Source organism: Dama dama, chromosome 4, assembly GCF_033118175.1.
Source record: "Dama dama isolate Ldn47 chromosome 4, ASM3311817v1, whole genome shotgun sequence".
NCBI lineage: Eukaryota > Metazoa > Chordata > Mammalia > Artiodactyla > Cervidae > Dama > Dama dama.
In genome coordinates, this window is record NC_083684.1 from 62,851,806 (window position 1) to 62,874,710 (window position 22,905).

General features: G+C 41.5%; 1 protein-coding gene across 1 annotated transcript; it reads right to left on the minus strand.

The window, feature by feature from the left end:
- Nucleotides 1-5,486: 5,486 nt before the first annotated feature.
- LOC133055138 (zinc finger protein 501-like) lies at nt 5,487-16,457 on the minus strand. Its single transcript, XM_061140590.1, has 6 exons — nt 16,350-16,457; nt 12,064-12,190; nt 10,531-10,623; nt 8,013-8,119; nt 6,275-6,545; nt 5,487-6,190 (listed from the first exon to the last, which is right to left on the minus strand). The coding sequence occupies exons 1-6, from the start codon at nt 16,455-16,457 to the stop codon at nt 5,487-5,489; spliced, it is 1,410 nt and encodes a 469-aa protein (XP_060996573.1).
- Nucleotides 16,458-22,905: the final 6,448 nt, after the last annotated feature.

The following is a 22,905-nucleotide window of genomic DNA, read 5'->3' on the forward strand; positions in this document are numbered from 1 at the left end:
GGGAATGAAGAAGGAATTCATAGGGCCTGGACTTCATCTCAGGCCTGTCCATGCTGATTGTGCTAGGCCGCCTCTCCAGTGGACTCTGAACTCTGTGCTTAGCGCCTGTGGGAACAACAGTGGAAGGATAAGACCCCCTCCGGACAGGGGAACCTTGGAGAGAAAACAGACACGAATCACCCCTGCCTCTGGACAGTATCTATTGGAATGTAACCACAGGCTTATCGGTTATTAACTGGTTGGAATGTAACCGGGCTTATTGATTATTAACTGTTTAAACACATAACACATGAATGATGGGGTTATTGTGATTGTATTTAGCCTTCCTTTGTAAGCCTCAAGGGATTTGGGGTGGTGGGTTTGGACACGTACACATGGGGTGTAAAAGATTTTCACGCATGCTGGTCGGGGTCCTTGGCTAACAGGAGACTCTGCCTTGGGCCCGCCGGTGTAATAAACTGCACTCCACTATCTGCACTGTACTTCTGAGTGAGTTTGTTTCCCAGAAAGCATGGCTATAACAAGAATGTTGTTGCTCTACTTCCTGTGTGTGTTTTTCTAGGTTTTATGAATCAAGTGCTACAGTTCGTTGTCTGCTCCATTCAGAGAGCTCGATTTCCCCACATCTTTAAAGTATAATGACCAAGGAAAAGTTAAAGATAGAAGCATATTCATCTTTCTTATATTATGTATTCTAAAAAATATTCAGTCTGCATTCACCAGTACCAACTTTGTACAAGATTTAGTTTCACAGCAGAATTGAGAATAAAGTACAGACATTTCCCATATACCTCTTGTTCCCACATGTGGACAATCTCCCTACTTAGCTTTCCCCACCACAGTGAACATTTGTTACCACTGATGAATCTACATAGGCAGCAAATAGATAAACTCTCCAGTTTACCCCTGTGTTCCTCTTTTAGGAATGTGCACTCCATACCTCTAGATAAATGTTTAATAACATGTGTCCATCATGACAGTTTAACACAAATTATTTCATGTTCCTGAAAGTTCTCTAGACTTAGGATATTCATAGTCCCTCCTTTGAAACCCACAGTAATCATGGACCTTTTTAATCTCTTCTATATTTCTTAGTAGATTCCCAGGTGACTGAGTGGTAAGGAATCTGCCTGCCGATGCAGGACATCCACGTGACGTGGGTTCAATCCTTGGGTCAGGAAGATCCCCTGGAAGAAAAGATGGAAACCCACTCCAGTATCCTTTCCTGGGAAATCTATGGACAGAGGTGAGCCTGGCAGGCTACAGCCCCTGGGATCACAAATACTCAGACACAACTGAGCAGACATATGAACATTTACCACACCAAAAAGTCATATTGTAAAAATCCTACTTTTTGTAGCATTTTCAAATGCGCTTCTTTCACTTAGTAATGAAGGAGGAAACAGACAGAGCTGGACTCCATCTTAGGCCAGGGTGTGAGCATTAGGCTACACGCACGGTCACCCTCCCAGTGGACTCTGAACTTTGCGCCCTGGTGTCTGTAGAAATGGCATGCCAATGGAAAATCAGATCCCCCCCCGCCCCGCCCCCCCCCCCCCGCCCCCATAACAGAGCCTCGGGACTTGTACTTGGACTCTGTTGCCTAAAAGAATATGGTAATTATCTCTGTAACAGAACAAAGTGGTAAATTCCATTCTGTTTTTTGGGATATGACCACAGGCCTATTGATAAATATCCACTGTTTATTGAGTCCTGTGACACATGAATCATGGGTTAAAGTTGATCGTATCTCTCTTTTATCCTGTCCAGACTACTTTCAAGGAATTTGGGGAGGTGGGTTTCAGCAAGTACACTTAGGGTATATAAAGTTTTCACAAAAACTGTTCGGGGTCCTTGGCTAAGAGGAGACTCTGCCTTGGCCCCGCCCGTGTAATAAATTGCACTCCACTATCTGCTTGTCCTTCTGAGTCAGTTTGTTTCCCAGAACGCATGGCTACAACAGTAAAATGCATGGAATGATTGTCAATTTATTTTATGCCTTAAAGCTTAACATGCAAAAGCTTAAGAACTACCTCTGCACCTATATTCCTGCTCAGTAAATAAGTTCATCAATACCATTTTTTAAATTCTGTACATATCTGTTAAAACAATATTTGCACAAATATAGAGATCAGACGTGGACACAGCAGGAGAAGAAGAGGGGGACCAATTGAAATGGTACCATTGACATATATACACCACCATGGGTAAAAGGTTGGAGAAGACTCTTGAGAGTCCCTTGGACTGCAAGAACATCCAACCAGTCCATCCTAGAGGAAATCAGTCCTGATATTCTTTGGAAGGACTATGTTGAAGCTGAAACTTCAATACTTTGGCCATCTGATGTGAAGTGACTCATTTGAAGAGCCCCTGACGCTAGGAAAGATTGAAAGGGGGAAGAAAAGGGGCCGACAGAGGATGAGGTGGTTGGATGGTATCACTGACTCAGTGGACATGAGTTTGAGCAAGCTCCAGGAGTTGGTGATGGACAGGGAGACCGGGCGAGCTGCACTCCATAGAGTCACAGAGTCAGACACTACTGAGCAACTGAACTGAACCGATGGTGAAAAGAGGTAGCTGGTGGAAAGCTGCTGTTTACCACAGGAACTCAGCTTGCTGGTCTGTGCTGAGTAGAGGGGTGAAACGCAGACCACGGGAGGGAGGGCCAAGAGGGAGAAAATTTATGTATACTTAAATCTGATTGACGATGTCATAGAACACAAACCAACACAACATTGTAAAGCAATTATATTTCAATATATATATATATATATATATATATATATATATGTCTCAAAAGGAAAAAAAGCTAAACAGACTGGTCACCCGGTTGTGGAGAATCCATCTGACAGTGCAGGGGACAAGGGCCTCATCCCTGGTCCAGGAATACTCCACATGCTGTGGGGAGACTAAGCCTGTGCCCCACAGCTGCTGAGGCTGGGCAGGGCAGCTTGCTCTTTTCCATGGGCAAGAAGCAAAAGAAAGATGCTCATCACCCCTAAACAATAAGAAACGCAGAGCAAAGCTACAGTGATGTATGACCTCATGCGAGTCAGAAGAACAATGAGCAAAAAGCCCACTAATAATATCATAAAGCGGCTTGGAGATCAGGGAACCTCCTACATGACTGGAGGGAATGTAAGCTGGTGCAGTCACGTGGGAGGACCGTGTGGAAGTTCCTTAAAAAACATAACCTCCTGACATTTAAGGCAATGAATTCCATGAAAAGTAGACAAAACAGATTAATCAACAAATTGACAAGTTTTATAGTTTTTAGTAAATCATCTGCAATTCTAAAATGACCAGTTTTGATCTAGCATTTCTAAATTCTCTAAGTTAAATGTGTAAGAATACACATACACTCACATATTCCTTCTTGGTTTTCTCACTGCTAACATGTATATCTTCAGATATTTATATCTTGTATTCAATGTGTGTTATATAAATTATATTGTGTATATATCTTCAGATATTTATATATTGCATTCAAAGTATGCCAAAGCCATGAGAAAACAGTTCCTTTAACCCTTACAAGACACATGTGCTAAGAATGATACAGGGTAAGATTTTAGAAATCTTGGTTTAGACAGAATTTTCCCATCATGGCTTTTCATTATTCTTTTTGTGTCTTTGTTAAACTTCCATTTGCTTAAATGAGCCCCTGAAAAGTTCTAGCTAACAGAAGAACAAAGGACAATTGCAGCAGGTGAGTTTATGACTCCAGGTCCTCAGAGAATTCACAGCAAGCCTTGAGGTCCCCTGAGGAAAGTCAAGGCTAGAACCAGGCAGAGAAAATTCCAGTACTTGGAGTTCAGACCTGACCCTGGGTGAAGTGCTGTGGGTCCCACAGGCTGAGTGTGGAGGGGTCCATTCAAACAAAGATGAACAGGATGCTGGTGAGCTCTGAGGGGATCACTGAAGGGGAGCCTGTGCAGTAGACCCTGGGGTTCAGCAAGACTGCTGGTCCCAAGGAAGGGGGTCATCTAGTGCAGGTGCTCACAGGACTGGCTGGTGTCAGTTCAAGGACCTGCAGGCTGCCTGCTCCCCAGACAGATGCTGAGGCAGCAACAGCATGGAGCAGTTCAGGGGAGCTCTCAACAATACTCTCTATGATCCTTCTTATTAGAACCACCACGATGTCCATGTAGATAAAAATGGGAGTGGAGAGACAACGTACAAATGGTGGGAAATATATGAAGTTATAAGAGTTTTAAAGGCAGTAAGGAACTAATTTCTACAGATGCCATCGCCCTGTGCTTCAAATAGTTTATCATTACCTTACCTTTCCTGCAACCTTAAATAGGTGGGAGACGTTGATGCTGGTGGTGCGTTAACCCTTCATTCATTCCACATCAATTGTAACACTGAAAAACCATTCCCTTGTATTAATTAAGATACATTAATTTTACACGGATGGAATAAAACCTTTTACAATTGTTGTTTGATCCTTGATTAAAATACACATTACAAGCTTCTAAAAACTTTCCTGTTTCTCTGATGAAATGATCTGAGAATGTCATTGATATGGTTTACAAAATGAAGGTTAATTTAGTAAACATGGATGGACATTCATTATATTAATATGACTTTTCCAGAAAGAGTTTTCTATACTTACATCAGATAGAAGAGAAGATGTCCTTCCTTCAAGCCTGCCAGATAATATGCATGATTTCTCTATGTTGATGTTATAAAAATACCTTCGATTTTCATGAACTATCCTTGTTTTATGATTAAAAAGCAACTGACATAATTACTGAAAACTTAGAGCAAACTTCTGTCTTACTTTGAATTATTCCCTGAACACTTACATCATGGTGACCACAGAGGTGTTTGACATCAGTGACAAATACCTCCATTCAGAGGTTTAGTGTGTATATAACATGACTGTGTTCTTAATCTTATAAATTGGAGAATAAATGTAAATAATTCCCACGTAATATAGAAGGGCTTCTCTTACCATTGGCCAACAACGATCAACAACGTAAGTTCATATATACAATAGAAACAAATCACAGCATGTAGTAATTTGAGAGTTGAATTACATTCCTTTTGGTTCCTTAATAATCTCAAATAACATTAACATAAACAGGGATACATTAATAATAATTATACCTCTGCATATATCCACCCCTTCATCTTGTGATCCATACTAACATATCAATTTTGGATGTATTTTACTTATGGGATACTTGCTAGAGTGTTTCTGCTTAGAGTAATTCAACAAAAGTGGTACGAATGACATGCTTTCTAGTATGAATTCTCTGGTATTGAGTTACATTTGATGTTTGATTAAGCAGTTTTCTACATTTTTTTATTTCATTCATGTATCTTTCCAAAGACAACACTCGTTTCTTCAAAATTGTATATTTAGGACCAAGTTTTTTTTTATCACTGATTCATTTCTAGGGTTTCTCTGCAGTATGAATTCTCTGACTGTGAGTGAGGTGATGGCTGTGATGAAATGCTTTGCCACATTCCTTACATTTCTAACATTTCTCTGCAGTATGAACTCTCTGATGTCGAGAAAGACCTGAACTCTGGGAAAAGGCTTTGCCACAGTCTGTACATTTATAAGGTTTCTCCCCAGTATGGAATCGTTGATGCTGAGTAAGAAGTGAAAAATAGATAAAGGCTTTGCCACATTCTGTACATTTATACGGTCTTTCCCCGGTATGGATTCGCTGATGTTGAGCTAAATTTGAACTCTGCTTAAAAGCCTTGCCACATGCTGTACATTTATAAGGTCTCTCCCCAGTATGGATTCGTTGATGTCGAGTGAGAGAAGAATAACGGATAAAGGCTTTGCCACATGCTATACATTTATGAGGTCTCTCCCCAGTATGGATTCGCTGATGTTCAGTTAAAGTTGAACTATGCTTAAAATCCTTGCCACATGCTATACATTTATAAGGTGTCTCCCCAGTATGAATTCGCTGATGTCGAGTAAGAAGTGAATAATTGATAAAGGCTTTGCCACACTCTGTACATTTATATGGTCTCTCCCCTGTATGGATTCGCTGATGTGGAGTTAAAGCTGAACTTTGCTTAAAAGCCTTGCCACATGCTGTACATTTATAAGGTCTCTCCCCAGTATGGGTTCGCTGATGGTGAGTTAAAGCTGAAATCTGCTTAAACGCCTTGCCACATGCTGTACATTTATAAGGTCTCTCCCCAGTATGGATTCGCTGATGTTGAGTTAAAGTTGAACTCTTCTTAAAAGCCTTCCCACATGCTGTACACTTATAAGGTCTCTCCCTAGTATGAATTTGCTGATGTTGAGTAATACATGAACAGCAGATAAAGGCTTTGCCACATTCTGTACATTCGTATGGTTTCTCCCCAGTATGGATTCCCAGATGTTCAGTTAAATATGAACTCTGATTAAAGGTTTGGCCACATGCTGTACATTTGAAATCTTTCCTTCCTGTATGAATTTTCCTATGTCTACTTAGATTTGGTGAGTTACTAAAGACTTTTCCACATGTATTACACTTGCAATGTTTCCGCTTAGTCTGAATATTCTGCTGTTGAATAACTTTTGAAGACTGGTTAAAAACCTTACCATAATCATAACAATTATAAGTCTTCTCTCCAACATCAATACTGTTATAAGTATTAATAGTAAGATATGAGCTTTGATAAAATATATCCCTACACTTATTATGTTCAGAATTCTTATCTGAAAGTTGATGTCCCTGTTCTTTCACGAGATATGAGACTTGATCAACATTATGCCCAGGTTCATTGCATGAAGAGCTTCTCATTCCATCATGCATACTCTTGTAATTATTGGGGGTAGAGCTCCTGCTTAAGGCATTACTCATCTTGTTACACTTGTAAAGTTGTTCCATACTAATTATACCTCCATATGTATTGAACAATGATGGCTGAGTAAGGAGTCTCCCATTATTATCACCATTACAGATTGTGGAACAAGGAGACAATAGTTGTTGGTTGAAGAACAAGAAACCCTTGTTAAAGGATCCCTCAAATTGATTGTATTGGGAACTTTTCCCCTCATCTTTAAGTTTCTGGTTTCCAGACATGTTTGAATGTATATTTAATAGACAGCTATGCTCAGAGTATAGGTTTGAATGAGTATTTGCAGTAGACACTAGATGACTTTCCAGATTTTCCACATTTCCCTTCAGAGACCATGTATGTTTCAAGAGATGATGTGGATTTTTGCTGACAAATATACACTTATCTGCAGATGTTGATGACTGAAATTCATCATCTGAAATTGGTTTTTCCTTATTTGATTCACATCCTTGATTTCTTTTGGCGGAAATTTTTACTTTATGGGAAACTGTACCAACTTGGTTGTGTCCATCATAACATGCTCTCCGCTCTTTATATGCCCTCATAGATTCGCAATCTTTGGTTAAATGTAAGTTTCTAAGGTGAAATCTTTCATATATTCCTAGCTTTGCTGTTGGGAGTAAATCTTCTAAGCCTGGCTTTTGGGTCCTCAAACCCTGGGTGTTGTGAGAAGACACAGCTGAAAGATACCAAATAATAAGTAATTCTACTTACTATTCTTGGGGAATAGAGTTTACAATTTACATAAAATTGGCATACACTTGGCTAGATTAAGCCTAAGAGCGAGATAGAAGGAGTAAAAATGGCAGAGGATTCGGAAAACAGGGAGTTCATCTCTCTCCACAAAAGCATCAAGAATACATCTTGAAGTGGAAAAATTCTCACAGAGCCCTGAGGAACACAGGCAGAGGAACTTGCACACCTGAAAGGACAAGAAAGATTTCTGCTGAGCCAGGTAGGACAAGAGAGTGATGGAGGCAAGGCAAGAGGAAAAGAAGTAGGATGGGACCCGCAAAACCCTGGGGGTCCTGAAGAGAGGAGAGGTCTCCACATCCAGGGAAGCCTCTCACTGGGGGGAGTTCAGTTGGGACAGAAGGGGAGCCTCGTTCTCTGTGGGAAGAGAACATGGTAACCAGCGTGCAGGACAGAGTGAGACCTGTGCGAAGGGTACTGATCCCTGCCCTGCCCACCCAGCCTGAGAGGGTGTCCTCCACTGCAGACAAGGGCTGGGTGCTGGAACGAGGGGTTCGGAGAGCAGACCCAGGCAGAGGACTGCGGTTGGCCGTGAGGAGACATCCTGAGTGGACGGGAGGAAGGGAGGAGCTCTGCAAATGGGATGCTTGTGGAGGAAGCCTGAACCACCAGAGAAGCAGAACGGGGCTGTTGAGTGATGCCTAAAGGGAAGAACCTCCTTGCAGCCTCTCTGCCCCTGTGCCTGTCCCTGCCTCTCCAGGCACTAAGAATGGTTCCAGCTAGGTGGGTGATCTCAGGACCCCCACAGCTGCTTCCTCCTCCCCAGCCTCCTCCCCACCAGGGTAGACTCATGGGCTCCAGGGGCACCTTCAGAGCACACGCCTGTGGGTGGTCCCAATGTACAGGTGGTGCTGAAACCACAGCTGAGCCCCAAGGCCTTGCCACTAAGCAAGAAAAGCTGAGACATCTCCTTGCATCTGTACAAACCATGGTGTTACACCCCACAACTGGCTTGGTAAAGTCAGCCCCAACAGAACATCTGGATGGAAATGAGTCTCTGGCAGTCAAGAACAGTCTGGCTTTAGCAACTGTAGACGTTGTAGGCCCGCACAGGAGGCATTTGGGCCAGGTCACAGTCTACATTGCCCACATAGCACTGCAGTGGGTCCAGCTCCACAATGAATGTACACCTGGGATATGACTACAGTGGATCTCTGCTGGTGACCTGGTGAAAACAACATCTGAGAGACACCAGGGTCAAGTGCCAGCATACCCATGGTTCAGGTGCGGCCAAGATCAATGCCAACACAGGGTCACAGGTGAGCTTGCACAGCACATGAAAGATGACACGCAGAGCACTCTCCGAGGAGAACATCCCCAGAGGAGCAACACTCAGTGGCTTCTCTCCCAGTGGGTGTGCTCCAGTCCCACCAGATCAGAAGCACCACAGATCAGAGCAGAGCTAATTTCAGACCTGGGGCCTCTGCTCCACCAATCAGGAAGCAGACCCCGCCACAGACAGTGACAGCCACAGAGGAAAGGCGAAGCGGTCCTCAAGATCCGGGCAGGCTCTGGTCACAATAGTAACAATCAACCCCCTCTCAAGGGCATAAGGGCACAAGTCTCTGGACCACCTCACCCACCAGGGAGCAGACACCAGAGCAAGTGGAACTAGGATCTGCAGCCTGTAGAACAGAGACCACAGACACAGAATATTGGACAAGATGAGGTGACAAAGGAGCATGGTGCAGAGGAGAAGTCCAGATAGAAACCTACAGGAACAACGAAGCGAGGAGCAGTTGAGCAGTGTCATGAGTAATTCTTGCTTGAAGTAATCAAATTTACATACAAAACATTTTCACAAATGCTAATGCCTACTTATTATTTAACCCACTTACCACTCATGTTGTTATCGGACCATGTTCTAATAGAGTCTAAAATAGTAAATGATATTGAGCTAGAACTAATCAGAAATAGATGGCATAAATGATAAAGTCCTGGGATGTTTCATAACAAACAAGATAGATTTAGTAAGGTAAGAGTTCTTAACAAATCAAATGAGAATTGAGACTTGAAAAACATGGTGAGAACACAGGGAACTCTACTCAATGCTCTGTGGTGACCTAGATGGGATGGAAATCTAATCAAGAAAGGAAATGTGTATGTGTATCACTTCTTCTTTCTGTATAGCAAAACTAACATAACATTGTAAAATAGCATTTTGGAACAGAAAAATTTGTTCTTAAAGATTTCTCTATATAATCTATAAGCTTAATAGTGGAGAACAATCAGAAAAAAGCACTGTGGGAAATGTTCTAAACTCCAATGTCAGTCATTTCTTTAAAAACTCTGTGAGTTAAATAAATATATTAAAGCATTTTAGCATTAATGAATTGGGACAAATATACTTAAAAATTTAATGTTAGTTCATATAAAAAAAGAGAATCTTTAACATAAAATTCTGATTTACATTTTCTCATTTTAGGGAGGTGTCTTATACAGTGAAGAAAGAATTTGAGTATGATATTTCTAAGGTCATATGTGTAGTTTCCAGTGGACTGGGAATTATATGGCAGAAGGAAAAAACATCTGTCCGCAGTATTCCTAGAAGTTTGGCAATTTTTTCACAGCTCCACCCACACACTTCTGACTACGGACAGAATCAGCACTATGAAGAGGGCTTAATATAGTTACTCAGAAATATGCAGATTTCCTAAAACCGCCCCAAAATTGACGACTTATCAGGTCATGCAGGTTGTTCCAGGCCAAGACAAGTATTTTGGTTCTAACTGTGAATGTGAAAATTAATCACTGGAGAAAAATACACAAATGATAAAAATGAATCAGGAATGGGTCAGGAGATGACGCTCTATGACAGTGACAGAAATAAACCTAGCCTAATCCAAAATCATCTCCACTGAAGCAGATCTTCTAAAACCACACGACAAAGTATGACTTCCTCCCCAGTGCTTGTCCCTCTCACCTGACTCATCGGCTTCATCCATAGACACATACCTGGGTGTATGGCTGTCTCCATTCTCCTGACATCCCAGGGATCCTTCATTTGCTCCAGAAACGTGACCAGGTCCGGCTTAGAGACCACAAGACCTGTTCATCAGAAAAAGGAATATGTGTTTTCTGAGATATTCATCAATTTCCAATTAAATATGTATTCAGGTGAGAGAGAAGTCAAGGTAGAAAGTTAAAATAGCATTAAGAAAAAGAATTTCACCAAATAGTTTATTGGAAGCATATTTAAAAGACAAATGCATCAAAATCAGATTCTGATATTATGCTCAAGTACTACTAAGGCAAAAGCAGGTAGTGGAATTCCGGTTTTAAGAGGAGAGTGGCACTATTTGATACCACAGAACTTACAGAATTACCACGAACATAGAGTGAAGTATACGCAGGTCAAGAAGCAACAGATGGAATCGTACATGGAACAGTTGACTGGTTGCAGATTGGGAAAGGAGTACATCAAGGCTGTACATTGACACCCTGCTTATTTAATTTCTATGCAGAGTACATCATGCCAAATGCTGGGCTGGATGAATCACAACCTGGAATCAAGATTACCAGGAGAGATATCAACAACCTCAGATAGACAGATGATATCACTCTAATGGCAGAAATAGAAGAGGAACTAAAAAGGCTCTTGATGGGGGTGAAGGAGGAGAGTGAAAAAGCTGGCTTAAAACTCAACATTCAGAAAACTAAGATCATGGCATCCAGTCTCATCGTTTCATGGCAAATAGATAGGGGAAAAGTGGAAACAGTGACAGATTTAATTTTGGGGGCGGGGGGCGGGGGCTCCAAAATTACTGCAGATGGTGACTGCAGCCATGAAATTAAAAGATGCTCGCCCTTTGGAAGAAAAGCTATGACAAAGACAGCATATTAAAAGCAGAGACATCACTTTGCCAACAAAGGTCCGTATAGTCAATGCTATGGTTTTTTCAATAGTCATGTACGGATGTGATATTTGGAACATAAAGAAGGCTGAGCACCAAAGAATTGATGTCTTTGAACTGTGGTGCTGGAGAGACTCTTGAGAGTCCCTTGGTCAGCAAGGAGGTCACACCAGTCAATCCTAAAGAAATCAACCCTGAATATTCATTGGAAGGACTGATGCTGAAGCTCCAATACTTCGGAAACCTGATGTGAAGAGCCAATTCATTGGAAAAGACCCTGATGCTGGGAAAGATTGAGTACAGGGGAAGGGAGTGGCAGAAGATGAGATGGTTGAATAGCATTATTGACTCAATGGATATGAATGTGAGCAAACTCTGGGAGTTAAAGAAGGCTAGGGAAGCCTGGCTTGCTGCGTTCCACAGGATTGCAAAGAGTTGGACATGCCTTAGCGACTGAAGAACAAGAAGGCAGGTTATATCAAAAAAGGTTACTATACCCTAGAAAGTAGGGATCTTAACCTCTACTGGAGAAAGCAGAAAATTCCAGGAGACATTCTAGAATGAATGAACCAAAACCCTGAGATTTTTGGAATTTGGGGGTTTTTGAGGGATATTATAAGCGAGTGATCCTCACCCAAGCAGGCCAGATTCCCGTAGTTCTCTAACATCACGTCCCTGTACAATTCCCGCTGAGCGAGGTCCAGGCATTCCCACTCCTCTTGAGTGAAATCTATGGTCACATCCTGGAATGTCAGCAGCCCCTGAAGTACAAAGGACATGAGCCATGTGAACCTGGGAAGACTTCCTAATGTGACCCAAGTTGAAACCAGCAAGAGAAATGGTTCTGATTTAGGAGAATGTCTGGTGTTACTCAGGAATATAATTTTTATTCTACCGTATTTTCCACTGTATTTCTAACTCCAGGAAAACAGAATGAAATCTGATCCACAGACCACTATAGAAACTATTCTGATCTGGAAGAGAAATTATAAAACAATCACATCAACACTGACCTACCTATTTTTGAGAGTTGTACTCCTGTGACCCAGGATAAACTGTCTATCAAGGAAACCATGTTAGTCACTCAGTCATGTCTGATTCTTTCCCACCCCATGGACTGCAGCATGCCAGGCTTCTCTGTCCATGGGATTTTTCAGGCAAGAATACTGGAGTGAGTTGCCATTTCCTTCTCCAGGGGAATCTTCCCCACCAGGGGATCGGACCCGGGTCTCCCACATTGCAGGCAGATTCTTCACCATCTGAGCCACCAGGGAAGCCCCCTATCAAGGAAACAGGAAATATTTTTAAAAAGCATGCTCTGATCTAAGAGTTCTGAAGTGGGGCCAATGTTCCGCATTTTTAACAAGCTTATTTTAACTAGTAATGTTGAAAATTCTGACACATGAATGACCGTTCTGAATAGCAAAGAGGATGACCAGTAAGGTAAGAATTTATACTTAACATTGAATTTTAAGTGTTTTACAAAAGTGACAGGTCTGATACAATAGTACCCATAGCAGCAATAATCCTTTGAACTATTTAGTATATACTATATGTCTTTCTAAAAGTTTTTACAGGGTCTTCAATGCATCACATAAATAATATAAAATCAACAACATTGTTGTTCCACCGTTTTGCAAATATTTTGTCAAACATTCATTAAATGACAGATCTTGAATTTGCTTCAGTTTATCTGAACTAAAATTTAACTAGTAAAACACAATTCCCCAGGGACAACACTAAAAAAAGTGTATAGGAGTTTTTCTAGGGTCTTTCCTGGTAGTCTTAGCTCCCAAGTCAGGGGGCTGGTTTCAGTCCCTTGTTAGAGAACTAGATCCCAAATGGCACAGCTAAAGTTTGCCTGCTGCAACAAAATCTCCCACATGGCTCCAAGATTCTGTAGGCTACAACCAAGACACAACTCAGCCCAACATAAATACGTGCATTTTTTTTTTAAAATTTATTTTTATTTATTTGGCTGCCTTGGGTGTTAGTTGAGGCATGTGGGATCTAGTTCCCTGACCAGGGAACGAACCCGGCCCCCATGCATTGGGAGTGTGGAGTCTTAGCCACTGGACCACCAGGGAAGTCCCAAATACGTGCATTTTTTTAAAAGAACTTTATATAACTGGGGAGAATACCACAACAAGAAAAAAAAATAATAATTTTAACATTTTCATGCATACAGACATATATTAAAATGAGACTATATACTTACAAAGAGTATTAAGGAGAAGCTAACATTCAGAAAACTAAGATGACAGCATCCAGTCCCATCACTTCATGGCAAACAGATGGGGAAAGAGTGGAAACAGTGGCTGACTTTATTTTGGGAGGCTTCAAAAAAAAAAAAAAAATCACTGCAGATGGTGACTGCAGCCATGAAATTAAAAGACGCTTACTCCTTGGAAGGAAAGTTATAACCAACCTAGACAGCATATTAAAAAGCAGAAACATTACTTTGTCCACAAAGGTCCGTCTAGTCAAGGCTATGGATTTTCCAGTAGTCATGTATGGATGTGAGAGTTGGACTATAAAAAAAGCTGAGCAGAGAATTGCTGCTTTTGAACTGTGGTGTTGGAGAAGACTATTGAGAGTCCCTTGGACTGCAAGGAGATGCCATCAGTCCATCCTAAAGGAAATCAGTCTGGAAGTTCATTGGAAGGACGGATGTTCAAGCTGAAACTCCAATATTTTGGCCATCTGATGCGAAAAACTGACTCATCTGAAAAGACCCTGATGTTGAGAAAGATTGAAGGCAGGAGGAGAAGGGGACCAGAGGATGAGATGGTTAGATGGCATCACTGACTAAATGAACATGAGTTTGGGTAAACTCCAGGAGTTGGTAACGGACAAGGAGACCTGGAGTGCTGTGGTTCATGGGGTCGCAAAGAGTCAGACACGAATGAGCGACTGAACTGAACTGATTCATGTTCAGTTCAGTTCAGTTCAGCTGAGTTCATTCATGTTCATGTCAATAAAATCGATATTCATGTCAATAAAATCAGTTCATATTCAGTTCAGTCATTCATACTCATGTCAATAAAAATCGAGATTATTATTATTGATGTTTAATTATTTTTGGCTGTACTGGGTCTTTGTTTTTGCCCTCAAACTTAGTTGCTCCATGGCATGTGGGATCTTCCCATACCAGGGATCGAACCTGTGTCCCAGGCATTGCAAGGCAGACTGTTAACCACGGGACCATGAGGGAAGCCCCAAGAGATTATTTTTAATGGGTTAAAATATATACATCTACTTATGGATGTGATTCTTTGTATATTTTAAATACACAAGGGTGCAAACATATACAATGGTATGAGATAAATTAGAGCTCTTGGTTCTGAAATTTTAATTTCTTGAAAAACTGGATCATTTTGTTGAGCTGTATCTTAGACATTCAACACAGGTGAAAACAGACTAGCACCAATAGGATTGTTGCAAATATTTTTATAAAAAAATGCAAAAATGTGAGTAAGATCATGTCTGTGATATTAGCGCGGAGTGTACTGGAAACATCACACTTGGGCTTGAGTGATGAAAACTCCCACTCCCAAAACCCAGTATCTATCATCAACACAGTGAGTGTTCATTTTCCAAAGCAAAGAGAAACCAAGAAGATGTGGAGTCTCTCCATTAACTGTGAGGGTTTTCACATGTTCCTCATTCCATTTTTCCACAGCCTTGTTTAAAGACAGAGGGGGGAAAAAATGAACTTTATAGTCTGATAATCTCAGAGAAATCACCAGAGCCAGTGGACATCATCTGTCATGGTGTAAATGGATCACACGGAAGATGCACTATCAGAACCTGGGCATTTCGGAAAAAATAAGGAATTTATAACTTGAACCTGACATAAAAAATATCAGTTTTATGCAAAATTCATTTCATATGAACTTCCTCTGTTTTGTATCCTAACAATGTTGTCACACGAGTGTATGTTCCTCGGTTCTTTGTCTCGTCACAACGAAAATTTGGAGTGACGGACATTAAAGCCCCTGGGCGGGTCAGAGCTCTCGGAGGACAGACCGTGTTATAGCTCTTAAATAAATCAGTGTTACACCTCTATTTATTTAGATAATGGCCGGAAAATCCATCTTTGAGTTGTGAAGACATGTCGATCCCAAGACACAAAAAGAAGATCGCCCCATCGCGCGGGGGAGAGAGAGAGAACTAAGAGGGCTTTGACTCCTGTTTTTATCTGTTTCTCTGCCCCTGGGTCTGTCTTATGTAAATCGGGCCTAGGCAGGCGCGTTGTTTGTTTTACCTGAGGTTCTCATTCCAGTCCTAGGACCTTCCTTTGTTCTATTTTCGCGGGCTTTCCGTTCCAGGTCTTTTAGCCACTGCCATTTTGGACTCTTTTTTCCTATTTTAACTACCTAACAATGTGTTTAAGTACTAAGTCTTAGCATTACAGAGGACAGTATCGCCTAGTTTTCTTTTATTTCTGAGCATTTTCTGAAAAATTATGGATCACTGAGTTTATTCAATATATAAGGGCATTTTCTAACTCCTAAAAAGCTGAAATGGCATCCATATGTAAACTCATCATGGCATTTCCCCTAGTTCCCTAAGATCCCAACACCGAACCACATCCCAATGGGAATCTCGGATACCAGTGCCTCTCACAAAGGGAATATATTCACCAGTTGAAAGTCGCTAATTCATGCTGAGAATTCATCATGCTCTGTACAAAGCCAGGATACACACAAGAGAGACAAGATTCTGGGACTCAAGGAAGAAGTGGTCTAAAGAGCCAGGCTTCACTATGATAAGAAGAAAAGGAAAAAATAAAGAAGTTGATAACAAACACCCAGGCACAAAAGTTAGAAGCAGAGAACTAAAGGTGTGCAGGTTCTCAGTCCAGGCATTTCAGGAAGAAAAGCAGACACAGCCCCAGACCCGGGACAGGACTCCTACCTGAGAAGCTGCCATTTCCTCCTCTTCTTCCTCCTGCTCTGCGTCTTCTCTGGGGATGTTACATCCCAAACTCACATCTGCATCTTGAGAAAATACCTTCAAAGGCATCCATGCAGCTGTTTAACCTGCAACTGCTGCAGGGAAAGAGAAGAAAAAGTTTTCCTGTTTCCCTCACCCTTTCCTGAGCTCCTTCTCGACTTTCTGTGTTACCAATCTGTAGTGGGGAATCAAGACTAACCTGATAATGCTAATCACATCCTTGTGCTCTACACTATTTGCAGATCGTCTGGGCTAGTTCTTCTCCTTCCTTTTCGAGTTACAGAGAACAGTTCACGAGAGACAGTGGGCCCTCCTTCTGTACTACCGGACCCACCCTAGTAGGGTTCTCAAAGAAATATAAGAGGAAGACCCGAATTCAGAGCCCTGAGGGGAAAGCTCACACCTGAGACCTCAGGAAGGGAGTGTTTAGGGAGGGAACTTCTAGAAACAAAGAAGGTCAACCTGATTCCCTGGGGAGGGGCTCTTTCTAGGATGGGTGTGGTCATCCACAGCCTGCCTGTATCCTTGGGGGCTGGGAGGGGAGAGGTGAGTGTTTCGTGGGAATCACCTGGGGGTCTTGGGTTCCTGCCAGGCTGTACTTGCAGAATTCTTCCCAAAGATCTCCCCTGTCCTTAGTTTTTTTTCACCCGCCTCTGCAGCCTGGGGACACAGGTTTTCACAAAATGATTTGCTTTGTGACCACCTCTCTGCAGGCTTGGCAGCTCCAACTTCAGAGACCAAGAGCCTGGAGGCACTTCCATCCCCGCTTTCTTGGAAAAGAAACCAGGGGCAGCAGGAGGCCTGGCGGGCTGCAGTCCAGGGCGACTGAGCGACTACTGAACTGAACTGAGCAGGACACGCTAGGTTCATAGTGCGTATGGGCGGAGTCAAATGCCTCTGAAAACGTTGCCCTAAATGCTATCTGATGACCAACCAAGAAGTAGTGATCGGTGTTGTCATAAGTTACATCACACATGAATTAACACCTGAAAATGTTGTTGCTCTACTTCCTGTGTGTGTTTTTCTAGGTTTTATGAATCAACGGCTACAGTTCATTGTCTGCTCCATTTAGAGAGCTCTATTTTCCCACATCTTTAAAGCATAATGACCAAGGAAAAATTAAAGATAGAAGCATATTCATCTTTCTCATATTATATATTCTAAAAAATATTCAGTCTGCATTCACCAGTACAAACTTTGTAGAAGATTTATTTCACTGCAGATTTGAGAATAAAGTATAGGCATTTCCCATATACCTCTTGTTCCCACATGTGGACAATCTCCGTACTGAGCTTTCCCCACCAGAGTGAGCGTTTGTTACCACTGATGAATCTATGTGGGCAGTAAATAGATAAACTCTCTAGTTTACCCCTGTGTTCCTCTTTTGGAAATGTGCACTCCATACCTCTAGATAAATGTTTAATAACATGTGTGCATCATGACAGTTTAACACAAATTATTTCATGGTCCTGAAAGTTCTCTAGACTTAGGATATTCATAGTCCCTCCTTTGAATCCCACAGTAATCATGGACCTTTTTAATCTCTTCTATATTTCTTACTAGATTCCCAGGTGACTGAGTGGTAAGGAATCTGCCTGCCGATGCAGGACATCCAGGTGATGCGGGTTCGATCCTTGGGTCAGGAAGATCCCCTGGAGGAAGAGATGGCAACCCACTCCAGTATCCTTTCCTGGGAAATCAATGAAGAGAGGTGAGCCTGGCAGGCTACAGCCCCTGGGATCACAGATACTCAGTCACAACTGAGCACACATAAGAACACTTACCTACACCAGAAAGTCATATTGTAAAAATCCTACTTTTTGTAGCATTTTCAAATGGGCTTCTTTCACTTAGTAATGAAGGAGGAAACAGAGAGAGCTGGACTCCGCCTTAGGCCAGGCTGCGAGCATTAGGCTACACGCACGGTCACTCTCCCAGTGGACTCTGAACTTTGCGCCCGGGCGTCTGTAGAAATGGCATACCAATGGAAAATCAGATCCCACCCCGCCCCCCCATAAAAGAGCCTCAAGACTTCTCCTTGGACTCTGTTGCCTAAAAGAATATGGTAATTATCTCTGTAACAAAACAAAGTGGTGAATTCCATTCTGTTTATTGGGATATGACCACAGGCCTGTTGATAAATATCCACTCGTTATTTAGTCCTGTGACACAAGAATCATGGGTTAACTTTGATCGTATCTCTCTTTTACCTTGTCTAGACTAGTTTCAAGGAATTTGGGGAGGTGGATTTGAGCAAGTACACTTAGGGTATATAACGTTTTCACAAACACTCTTCGGGGTCCTTGGCTAAGAGTAGACTCTGCCTTCGCCCCGCCGGTGTAATAAACTACACTCCACTATCTGCATTGTCCTTCTGAGTCAGTTTGTTTCCCAGAACACAGGGCTACAACCGTCAAATGCATGGAATGATTGTCAATGTATTTTATGCCTTGAAAGCTTAACATGCAAAAGCTTAAGAACTACCTTTGCGCCTATATTCCTGCTCAGTAAATAAGTTCATCAATACCATTTTTTTAAGTTCCATACATATCTGTTAAGACAATATTTGTACAAATATAGAGATCAGACGTGGACACAGCAGGAGAAGAAGAGGGGGACAAATTGAAAGGGTACCACTGACATATATACACCACCATGAATAAAATGTTGGAGAAGACTCTTGAAGTCCCTTGGACTGCAAGGAGATCCAACCAGTCCATCCTAAAGGAAATCAGTCCTGAATATTCATTGGAAGGACTGATGTTGAAGCTGAAACTTCTATATTTTGGCCACCTGATGTGAAGAACTGACTCATTGGAAGAGACCCTGATGCTGGGAAAGGTTGAAGGGGGGAGGAGAAGGGGATGACAGAGGATGAGGTGGTTGGATGGTATCACTGACTCAATGGACATGAGTTTGAGCAAGGTCCAGGATTTATTGATGGACACGGAGACCTGGCATGCAGCAGTCCATGGGGTCACAAAGAGTCAGACACGACTGAGCAACTGAACTGAACTGATGGTGAAAATAGGTAGATGGTCGGAAGCTGCTGTTTACCACAGGGGGCTCAGCTTGGTGCTCTGTGCTGACCAGAGGGGTGAAATGGAGACCACGGGAAGGAGGTCGAAGAGGGAGTAGATTTATGTATAGTTATGGCTGATTGACGATTTCATACAGCACAAACCAGCACAACATTGTAAAGCAATATATATTCCATTAAATAAATATGTATATATATATATGTCTCAAAAGGGAAAAAAAGCTAAACAGATTGGTCACCGTGGTGGAGAATCCATCTGACACCGCGGGGGACAAGAGCCTCATCCCTGGTCCAGGAATACTCCACATGCTGTGGGGAGACTAAGCCTGTGCCCCACAGCTGCAGAGGCTGGGTGGGGCAGCTTGCTCTTTTCCATGGGCAGGAAGCAAAAGAAACATGCTCACCACCCCTAAACAATAAGGAATGCAAAAGAAAGCTACAGGGATGTATCACCGCATGCAAACAGAATAACAATGCGCAAAAAGCCCACTAACAATATCACAAACACTGAAGGGGCTTGGAGATCAGGGAACCTTCTACATGGCTGGAGGGAATGTAAGCTGGTGCAGTCACTTGGGAGGACCGTGTGGAAGTTCCTTAAAAAACATAACCTCCTGACATTTAAGGAAATGAATTCCATGAAAAGTAGACAAAACATATTAATCAACAAATTGACAAGCTTTACAGTTTGTAGTAAATCATCTGCAATTCTGAAATGACCAGTTTTGATCTAGCATTTCTAAGTTCTCTAAGTTAAATGTGTAGGAATACACATACACTCACATATTCCTACTTGGTTTTCTCACTAACATGTATACCTTCAGATATTTATATCTTGTATTCAATGTGTGTTATATAAATCATATTATGTATATATCTTCAGATATTTATATATTGCATTCAAAGTATGCCAAAGCCATGAGAAAACAGTTCCTTTAAGCCTTACAAGACACATGTGCTAAGAATGATACAGGGTAAGATTTTAGAAATCTTGGTTCAGAATTTTACCATCATGGCTTTTGACTATTCTTTTTGTGACTTTGTTAAACTTATATTTGCTTAAATGAGCCCTTGAAAAGTTTTAGCTAAAAGAAGAACAAAGGACAATTGCAGCAGGTGAGTTTATGACTCTAGGTCCTCAGAAAACTCACAGCAAGCCTTGAGGGCCGCTGAGGAAGGTCAAGGCTAGAACCAAGCAGAGAAAATTCCAGTACTTGGGGTTCAGACCTGACCCTGGGTGAAGTGCTGTGGGTCCCACAGGCTGAGTGTGGATGGGTCCATTCAAACAAAGATGAGCAGGATACCAGTGAGCTCAGAGGGTATCACTGAAGGGGGGCCTGTGCAGTACACCCTGGGGTTCAGCTAGACTGCTGGTCCCAAGGAAGGGGGTCATCTAGTGCAGGTGCTCACAGGACTGGCTGGTGTGAGTTCAAGGACCTGCAGGCTGCCTGCTCCCCAGACAGACGCTGAGGCAGCAACAGCATGGAGCAGTTCAGGGGAGCTCTCAACAGTACTCTGTATGATCCTTCTTACTAGAACCACCATGATGTCTAAGTAGATAAAAATCAAAGAGGAGACATAACGTAGAAATGGTGGGAAATATATGAAGTTATGAGAGGTTTAACGGCAGTAAGGAACTAATTTCTACAGATGCCATCCCCCTGTGCTACAAATAGTTTATCATTACGTTACCTTTCCTGCAACCTTAAATAGGTGGGAGAGGTTAATGCTGGTGGTGCGTTAACCCTTCATTCATTCCACATCAATTGCAACACTGAAAAACCATTTCCTTTTATTAATTAAGGTACATTAATTTTACACAGATGGAATAAAACCTTTTCCAATTGTTGTTTGATCCTTGATTAAAATACACATTACAAGCTTCTAAAAACTTTCCTGTTTCTCTGATGAAATGATCTGAGAATGTGATTTATATCATTTACAAAATGGAGGGTAATTTAGTAAACATGGATCGACAGTAATTATATTAATATGATTTTTCTAGAAAGAGTTTTCTATACTTACATCAGCTAGAAGAGAAGGTGTCCTTCCTTCAAGCCTGCCAGATAATACGCATGATTTCTCTATGTTGATGTTATAAAAATACCTTCGATTTTCATGAACTATCCTTCTTTTATGCTTCAAGAGCAAGTGACATAATTATTGAAAACTTAGAGCAAACTTCTGTCTTACTTTGAATTATTCCCTGAACACTTACATCATGGTGACCACAGAGGTGTTTGACATCAGTGACAAATACCTCCATTCAGAGGTTTAGTGTGTATATAACATGACTGTGTTCTTAATCTTATAAATTGGAGAATAAATGTAAATGATTCCCACGTAATATTGAAGGGCTTCTCTTACCATTGGGCAACAACCGTCAAAAACATAAGTTCATATATACAGTAGATACAAATCACAGCATGTAGCAATTTGAGAGTTGAATTACATTCGTTTTGGTTCCTTAATAATCTCAAATAACTTCACATAAACAAGGATACATTAATAATAATTATACCTCTGCAAATATCCACCCCTTCATCTTGTGATCCATACTAACATATCAATTTTGTACGTGTTTTACTTATGGAATACTTGCTACAGTGTTTCTGCTGAGATTAATTCAACAAAAGTGGTACTAATGACATGCTTTCTAGTATGAATTCTCTGGTATTGAGTTACTTTTGTTGTTTGATTAAGCAGTTTTCTACATTTTTTAAATTTCATTTATGTATCTTTCCAAAGAAAACACTTGTTTTTTTCAAAATTGTATATTTGGGACCAACTTTTTTTCATCACTGATTCATTTCTAGGGTTTCTCTGCAGTATGTCCTCTCTGATTGTGAGTGAGGTGATGGCTGTGATGAAATCCTTTGCCACATTCCTTACATTTCTAACATTTATCTGCAGTATGATGCCTCTGATTTCGAGAAAGACCTGAACTCTGCAAAAAGGCTTTGCCAGAGTCTGTACATTTATAACGTCTTTCCCCAGTATGGATTCGCTGATGTTGAGTTAAATTTAAACTCCGCTTAAAAGCCTTGCCACATGCTGTATATTTTTATTTATTTATTTATTTAATTTATTTTTTTAATAATCTTTTTTTTTTTTATTAGTTGGAGGCTAATTACTTCACAACATTTCAGTGGGTTTTGTCATACATTGATATGAATCAGCCATAGAGTTACACGTATTCCCCATCCCGATCCCCCCTCCCACCTCCCTCTCCACCCGATTCCTCTGGGTCTTCCCAGTGCACCAGGCCCGAGCACCTGTCTCATGCATCCCACCTGGGCTGGTGATCTGTTTCACCATAGATAATATACATGCTGTTCTTTCGAAACATCCCACCCTCACCTTCTCCCACAGAGTTCAAAAGACTGTTCTGTACTTCTGTGTCTCTTTTTCTGTTTTGCATATAGGGTTATCGTTACCATCTTTCTAAATTCCATATATATGTGTTAGTATGCTGTA

What these genes read in the sequence shown, in the direction of transcription:
- LOC133055138 (XM_061140590.1), bottom strand. Translation starts at nt 16,457, where the DNA reads ATGCCTTTGAAGGTATTTTCTCAAGATGCAGATGTGAGTTTGGGATGT. An exon ending in CGGGAATCTGGCCTGCTTGG is followed by an intron (nt 10,624 to 12,063) that starts GTGAGGATCACT and finishes TCTGATGAACAG; the next exon opens with GTCTTGTGGTCTCTAAGCCG. An exon ending in AGGACACCCTCTCAGGCTGG is followed by an intron (nt 6,546 to 8,012) that starts GTGGGCAGGGCA and finishes GTTTTTAACCAG; the next exon opens with TCTTCAAAAGTTATTCAACA.